The following is an 8,877-nucleotide window of genomic DNA, read 5'->3' on the forward strand; positions in this document are numbered from 1 at the left end:
CTGGAACACTGTTTTAGCATGTCACATTTTATTTATCAAATGAGAATGTGTCTTTTCCTTAATGTACTTTAAAAACCACAGTGCTTATGTATAATACTCAATACGTTTGGTGAATATTGGCAAATGGTATATGTGTATTTTGCCACATATGTGTACACTTACATGAAATTTACATTGAGATATAAGTGACAGTAGCTTGGTTTTCTCCATGCTTAAAACCTACATGTATATATTTTAAAACTTTTTGGCAAATATTACTATTTGCAAAAATTGCCTGTCCTTTTTTTCCCCCTCAAATGTCAGTCAGTGTTAATTTTTACTAAATTTAAATTAGTAAAACTGAACTTTAAATTTTATATTGAAATTAAGTACAGGTCATAGGTCTCAATATGTTTGATTTGCCCCTTTGTATGTTGATTTTTCCAGCAGTATGAATTCTATGAACATGATTCCTTTCTGGATTAAAAGGTGTGGGGATTTTCCAGGTTTCATTTTCCAGAGGGTTTCTATAAGAGAAAATTGATAATTGATTGTCATCATATTCCTGATGTTTTTGTCAGCATTGAATCTTATTGATTGTGAGGATCTCATATTTCTTTGAAAATGCATTAAAGAAATTAGATATGAATTTCTTTCCTTGGGAAGATTTTTAATTGTGTCAGTGTTAACAATTTTTGAAATCTCTATTTAAACATTTGACTTCAGTTTTTCAAGGAAGGATATTTTTCCACCCGTTTAAGCTGCATGGCTCAGTGCTCTTGCTTTCTGGGATTTTTAGTGATTAAGTATAATTGAAGGTACATTGTATCCTAATGTCAACTTGATATTAATTATAATTTTAGTTATATAAAATTATTTTTAAATACCTTATTCTAGGGAAGGTACTGAAATCTTCTGGAGGGTACAGTATGAATAAATTTTCCTGGTATACTGGAGGATTCCACTCCATGAAAATATATATATCTTTATTTTTGTTTCATTTGGTGCTTATTTTTAAATTTTGCTCTTCTCAGATACCAGATTTCTAGCCTGACCTATGATGTTCTCAGATTATATGGTGATCTGTGCCCAGTTTTACCTTGTCAGCCTTAACTCTCATATTCACTTTTCTTGCTAGCTGTAGCCACTGAGCTTTATTTTTATTCCTCAGCCTTCAGATGTGCTTCATTCTCTTAGCATTATACTTTTGACCTCATAAATTTAAAAGGAGAGATTTCTTTGATTTCCAGGAGATTAGATCCTTCTTGTTAATGATATTGCAGCCCCTGTACTTACCCTCCTTGATACTCATCATATTTGTCCTTAAAATAGAATCACATATGATTTGAAAATATTACAAATTGCCTTCAAAGTGTTTAATTTTTGAGTGTGCTTTCTTGTCAGTAATAGATAAGGTAAATATGTAATTGCAGTAACATAAAATACTAAAGTTTGTATGTAAAATATAATTGAAGCATTTTAGATCAAAAAATTAAAATATGTGCATGTAATTGATTTTATACAAATTAATTTTGTATGTGATACAGCTCCACCATATGTATTTGTGATTATTTGTTTGTAAATAATCAAATAGTCTAAACTATAAATACCATAACCCCAGGGACTGTCCTTGCTTTGTTTATTATTAATTTATTGATAATTACCACAGTACTTGGTACATAGTAGATTCTCAAATATTGGTTAAGTGATTAACCAAATTGTAGTGAAAAGGAAGAGTATATTTTGCCAAAAAGAAAATGTGCAGTTTCTTATTTCACTCTCTATAGTTTTTTTTTTTTTTTAATAAAGAATAGTAATGCTGGATTTGGGGTGTATGTTTGAATAAAAATTAATGGCTACTTTTCTTTTTCTTCCTATAGGAGGGTATACAAGGAAAGGTTAGGACTTCCTCCAAAGATAGTGATTGGTTATCAGTCCCATGCAGACACAGCTACTAAGAGCGGCTCCACCACTAAAAATAGGTTTGTTGTTTAAGAAGACACCTTCTGAGTATTCTCATAGGAGACTGCGTCAAGCAATCGAGATTTGGGAGCTGAACCAAAGCCTCTTCAAAAGCAGAGTGGACTGCATTTAAATTTGATTTCCATCTAAATGTTGCTAAGATATAAGAGAAGTCTCATTCGCCTTTGTCTTGTACTTCTGTGTTCGTATTTTCTTTTTTTTGGCTAGAGTGTCCATTATCTCAATCAAAGAATTACAGTACACATCATCCCCAGAATCCATGTGTTCCTGGCCCACTCTGTAATAGCTTAATAGAAATAACCATTACAAACACATTTGACCCATCTGCAATATTAAAAAAAAGAACTTGCATTTCTATACCTTACAAGAGAATGATTTTGTTTACGTTCCATTGTATGCAGGAGCATATTTTGCTGGTTTGAAAGAGTATGATGCATACAGTTTTCTGGCAATTTTCTTTGTTTCTTTTTACAGCATTATCTGTGCTGTACTCTTGCTGATGGCTGCTAGATTTTAATTTATTTGTTTCCCTACTTGATAACATTAGTGATTCTGATTTCAGTTTTTCATTTGTTTTGCTTAGTTTTTCTTTCTCATGTAACATTGGTGAAGGATCCAGGAATATGACACAAAGGTGGAATAAACATTAATTTTGTGCATTCTTTGGTAATTTTTTTTTTATAACTTAAAACTACAATGCTTTGCTACAAATTTATGCATTTCATTCAAATCAGTGATCTATGTGTGATTTCCTAAACTTAATTGTGGATTATAAAAAATGTAACATCATAATTACATTCCTAATTAGAATTAGTATGTTTGTTTTTGTATCTTTATGCTGTATTTTAACACTTTGTATTACTTAGGTTATTTTGCTTTGGTTAAAAAATTGGCTCAAGTAGAAAAGCGGTCCCATTCGTATTAAGACAGTGTACAAAACTGTAAATAAAATGTGTACAGTGAATTGTCTTTTAGACAACTAGAATTGTCCTTTTATTTCTCCATCTCTGTAGAAGGAATTTGTATTTCTTATTGCAAGGCAGTCTCTCTTGTGTCATATCTTGTAGTGTCTTCCACATGAACAGCATAAGTTTGGAGCATTAGTTTGGTTATTTTGTTTATTTTAATTTTTAATAAATTGAATAGGTAGCATCATATATATGAAATTAAATTGATGTGGCTTTTTTTTTTTTTAATAAGGCGCTACCTTTAGGCTTAGGTAAATAATGTACTCTTAATATGTTAAAACTCATGAAAATTGCCACCTTGATGCATCACCATTTGATTGGTAGGGATAGTAGTTATAAAACTTGGTTGTTAATTGAGATGTTCTTCTTTAAGTGTCAAAATAATAACATAGGGAAAGACTTGTAGGTGATGGGGGTGTATGCATTAAGAATTTTGTTAGTGTTGCTGTCTAAAGAGAATTGGAATAAACAGGTTATGAAGACTCATATTTTTAATGATAAACTGGTGTATGGCTTTATGTAAAATTGAAAACATGATCTACTCTTTAAGCAAATTTGAAAACAGCTTGTCTGTAATGCATAATTGTATATTTCAGATTTGATAAAATGAAATATAACTATTGTAGACAGAGTGAGCTGAACTGTAGGTAGAATAATCATTAGTTGAGAGGAAATTTTGTCTCTAGATGGTGATTATGAATTAATCATTTAAAACGGATAAGTTTGACAAGAATCCTATGTAAAATAAATGTGAAATTAATAATACTGATTTTATTGAAGAATTTAAAACAGCTTAGAGGGTACCACAAGCTACCATCTGAGTACTCTCAATACCACCAACACCCCTTGTTCAGTATTCTATAAATACTGTATCTTTTATATTTATAATCTCAATATATGTACCTAATAATATCTTGTTTAAATTTGGGTGATTGGCTAAGGTGACTTATTGTCTTTTGGTATATGTAGTTTGTGAGCACTTCAAGAGCTTGCTTAAAAGTAACAGTGGTAGTGTTAGTATGTTGGCAGTGGGTGGCATTGGAGGAATGTATCAGAAATCAGTGCTTTATTAATTCTAGCATGCGGTCCATTTTAAGAAGCATCAGCCTTTGAGAGTCGAGAAGAAATAATGCATTAAATGTACACAGTTCTAAATTGTGAAGAATCCTAATTTACGGCATTTTATTATTCTCCTCATTATCAGCTGAGAATCACAATTGGTTTTAAGTCTTTTTTTTCCAGTGTGGGTAGAATGATTCTGAGTGTCTTTTGGCAAATATCACTTAAATATCACAATAACTTGCAAATTTTATAACTATTAGCATCTTTTCTAAATATAAGATTAGATTGTACATGATTTTCTAATTTACTTTTTCCTTTCTGTTCAACAGGATATTATAGCTTAAATATATTTTCATAATAGATTATTAAAATAATCTTTAATGGATAATTAGTATTTCATCATAAGGATATGCCATATTTCATTTAACCAATTTAATTGTTAAAATTCTAGTTCTTCAGAGGATTTGAGTTATACTATGAAAGAATCAAAAAGTTAAAATCCTTACTTAGTACTTACTATATGCCAGGCAGTGTTCTAAGCACTTCACATGCACTTTAACCTGCACAATAACCCTTTGATGTAGGTGCTCTTATCCCCTTTTTACAGATGAAGAAACAAAAACAGTGAGAATTTAAGTCACTTAGTATGGATTTGAGTCCTGGAAATTTTGTTCCAGAAATTCTGTAAAGCACATGATACAGTCTCAGAGGTATGGAGCCTACCTCATGGGCTACAGTACATTGTACCAGATTGTAGTCAGTGTATATAGGTCAGAACATTTTAAATTTTACTTCCTTTGATAATGAAACATATAAGAGATAGGGAATCCCCTGAGGGTACTCTGTTCACACTCAATCATTCGGCTTTTTTTCCTGAGAACATGGAAACAAAGGTACAGGAGTTTAGAGGTACATAGATCAAGTGAATATTTTCATATCTGGTTTTAAGTATCTATGTCCTGTTATCTTCTAAGATAAATGGCAAAATAAAGTGAAGTTTTCAAGTTGAGATTCTTACATGCTGAAGTTTGCATTCAAAAGGATAATTTTAATTTACTAAGGCAGTGTGATAATGTGATGTTTTACATTTTAAAATTAAAACAAGTTAATGACAAGTCTCTGTGCTACTTTTTATCTAATTGTTGGATTGGATGGTCTTCATCTACTGAGTAGAAGGAAAAAAGAGCTGAATTTTCTCACTCAAGAGTTAGACCCGGATAAATACAAGGTTTCAGATCAAATTGACGTTAAGAAACAAAACCCTAGGTAGTGCTAGTAGGTGTCTCTCTAGACCAGTATAGAAATTGAGTATCTAGAAACTTCTACAGAAATCAGATATTGCTGTGACATTGTGTGTGTGGAAGTTGCTTCAGTTGTATCTGACTGTAGCCTACCAGGCTCCTCTGTCTGTGGAATTCTCCAAGCAAGAATACTGGAAGTGGGTTGCCATGCCCTCCTCCAGGGGTTCTTCCGACCCACGGATCACGCCCATGTCTCTCGTGTCTCGTGCATTGGCAAGTGGGTTCTTTCCCTCTAGCACCACTCGGGAAGAAGTATGTGATATATATATACAATATATATTTGTGACAGGAGTGTGCATTTTGGGGTTTAAACCTGCTCCTTTGTCACATACAGTTGGAGAGACACCACTCTTAGGTTGTCTTCAGTAGTCAGGATCAGCTCATTTGCCCATCAATTGCTAAAACCAGCCAGTTTTATTATCTCTACTTCTCATCTCACAACTAACTGACTTATTGTGGAAGTTTCGGCCCCAGTCTGTGGCATCTTTCAATAATACTTTGTTATATCTTGCTTACTGTGAATTTCAAAGTAGACATGAGGTAGTCATCCTAACACCTTGGATAGTTTCATGTTTTAATACTCATGTGATTGTTTTACTGCCAGAAGCAAAAAAATTGAAACTGGGTGTGAGATGAAATGTGCTATGCCTTTCCCAATTCACAGGAACCAGATTCCGTGTTTTTAATCTTGCCCCTTTTTCTTTTACTTCTGAGCTTATAAATTCGTAATAGTTTTGCACAGAAGTTATGCCCCTACTTTTTCTCCAAAAAACACATTTTGAGTACCTCAGTTTATTGTGCTGTAGATGCTGGATGTACAGAAGAAAACAAAATAGACTGGTCCCTGCTCTAAACTTTTAAAAGCGGATATCTATTCAAAATAATTCTATCTTTCCACAGTTTCTGCAAATAGCTTATATTATTGTAATAGAACTAGAGTTTCTGTTACTAGGGATTAGTAGTCTAGAGGTAAATATAAAACACCCTTTCAACACTAACTTAGAGTGAGTCGAAATGGATCACACTACATAGGAGGACTGGACCAAACCCTCGTGTGTAAATTACAGCTTTTGCAAGACAACTTCTACTTTACATTGCTGAAATCTGTATGACTGTCCAAGTGGTTTTGTGGGTGTGGCTCTTCAGTTATGAGATTGTGCTTTTAAAAAGCTTCGTCGTTTTAGCGTACTTTTGAATTTGTTGAAGCATTTTAAATGTGATTATGTTTGCTTTGATGTGGTTTTGTAGATAGCAATTCTCCATTTAGTCACTTGTTTTTTTTTCAGTGTTTGACCAGACAGAACACATAACCTATTTTGACTACAGAAAGGTAGTCTTTCTACACAAGGTGACAATTGCCTATCTTCTTCAATCGTACTTTTCTTTTTCAAGGTACCACTCACATTTCTTATATATGTCCAAGAATTTTCTGTGCATACACCAGGTACGTGTGACTTTTTTCTTTGGACCCAAATCATTCAGCATTGTTTTCTCATTTAATAATCTTGGAAAGTTCAGTTTTACATGTCATAACACATATAAAGCTTTTATATTCTAGTGATTGATTATATGAATGTATGTCTTATTGAAGGACTGGGTTCCTTCCTTGCTTGCTTGAAATTTTTGTCTTTACGTTTTCCCAGTGTAAGTTGTAGTCTTACCTTTGCATAGTATAATTTTTTTTATATAAAAGCAGTTTCCTTTTTTTTTTTGTTGTTTAGCTGCTAAGTCGTGTCCGAGTCTTTGCAAGTCTGTGGGCTGAAGCCAGCCAGGCTCCTCTGTCCACGGGATTTCCCAGGCAAGAATAGTGGAGTGGGTTGCCATTTCCTACTCCAGGGGTCTTCTGAAACCAGGGATCAAACCTGTGTGTCCTCCTGGCCAGGTAGATTCTCTACCACTGAGCGACTTAGGCATCCCTTTTCTTTAGCACTAAATGGCCCTTAGTCTCTATGCATTCCAAACCCAGACTGTTCTAATGTACATAAAAGGATCATCTTCAGTGTTCTAGTTGTGTTCTACAGAATGCTGCTTAGCAAGTTTTTCAGTTTTGGTCCTCATGATATTTTTATGATCGATTCTGTTTTATTTTTTTCTAATGAGCCAGTATTGTTTTAAAATACAAGTAAAATAGTTCTCTAGATTAAACTTTTTCCAAAGGATAAGCATTAAGTTGTTAATTCTGTTTTAGGCTTGTAAACATTTAAAAAGCTTGAATCAGCACTGATAACAGGACCTAGTTTTGTTTTCAAGCCTCAGACTGAATTTAACTTTGCAGTTTTTTTTAATTGAGTATATTTCCCAGATGCATCTTTATATTGTCATAAAAAGTTTCTTTTGGCACTTGATTTTAAGGATGTTTGTTTTTCATAAGTTCCCATTTCACACATTTTTTCTCCTTTCAGAAAATCATTTACCTTCTCTTCATGCTTTTTTCAAGTGTTGCTGTTTTATAAGAATTCTGTCTTTAAATGTTCATATCTTCCGTCTTTACTATTCTTAGGTTATCCTTACTGTCACTTTGTGACAGTGGCTTCCAAACCTCTGTCCTTAGCCACGACCTCCCTCTTGTGTTTCAGATCCATGTTTCTTCGTGCCTGCTGAACCTCTTGTCAGGGCAGCAAATGACACCTCATAGGTCATATTTGGTATACATTATGTTTTGTAATTACTGTAAAGTTTTATTAAAACATGGACTTGCCCATTTGTTCACGTGTGGTTTTTTTTTTTTTTTTCCCCTTTGATGTGTGTTCTATAATGACAGAGTTGACTAGTTGTGACTAAGACAGGCATGCAAAGTGTAAGATACAACTCGCGGGACCTTTGTAGAAGTTTGCTGATCCTTACTCTAAATGTTTTTTGGTGTCAGTAAATCTAAATGTCTTAACCTGTTTTCATTTCCTTTGCACTTCCAGCAGGCCCCTAACCCCATTCCCACCTGATGACCTTAGTTAACAAAGTGTGATTTGCCTCGATATCTAGTTTTTTCCTCTCTGCTTGTCCTTGAGTCCACTGCAGTTTCTCTTGATTGTCCATGGTATTGTCTGGGTTCTTAGCTTAAAGACATGCCACTGAGCCCTGTTTTACTTTTTTCACATCCTCAAATGCTCATTGTTTATCTGTATGTTAAGGTTTCTTTTACTTTCTGAAAAGCAGCCAAGGTAACCAGAGGTCTGTAACTGGGAAATACTGGAGCTTATGTACTTATTCTCAGAATGATAATTGGGATTTTAACTATAAAAGTGATTGCACGGTAGTTTCTACATCATTTAGCAAAGCTTGTACTCACTCTATTAGGACTGTCTTAATAATACATTTTTTTGTATTACCTAAAGCAGCATGTGCTATGCTTCTTTGTTTCTTGCTTTATTATAGGAAGTGAAAAATTGAAGATAGAATGTGAGAAAAAATTAAGCCAGAAGTGAGGTTAGCATCCAAAGTGCATTCCATAAAGCCCATTCTAATAAATAAAATGGAGAAGCAAGTCCTTCAATGATGCTGTCATGCTTGGGCATTGCCTTTTGTGGGACACAATTTTTGTGTTAAGTATCCAGCTGGCTAGATAGTCAAAGACAGGATTCAGTAGA

At 33.6% G+C, this 8,877-nt stretch overlaps 1 protein-coding gene across 4 annotated transcripts in view; it reads left to right on the forward strand.

Moving 5' to 3' along the window:
• Nucleotides 1-5,107, forward strand: part of EIF4E (eukaryotic translation initiation factor 4E) — a 41,568-nt gene extending 36,461 nt beyond the window's left edge. For all 4 annotated transcript variants that reach the window (XM_061419592.1, XM_061419591.1, XM_061419590.1 and 1 more), the window contains one exon: nt 1,860-5,107. In XM_061419592.1, the coding sequence (XP_061275576.1) occupies nt 1,860-1,974 (115 nt within the window). In that variant the 3' untranslated portion in view covers nt 1,975-5,107. The remainder of the gene's footprint in view (nt 1-1,859) is intronic.
• The last annotated feature ends 3,770 nt before the right edge of the window (nt 5,108-8,877 follow it).

Source organism: Bos javanicus, chromosome 6 (genome assembly GCF_032452875.1).
Source record: "Bos javanicus breed banteng chromosome 6, ARS-OSU_banteng_1.0, whole genome shotgun sequence".
NCBI lineage: Eukaryota > Metazoa > Chordata > Mammalia > Artiodactyla > Bovidae > Bos > Bos javanicus.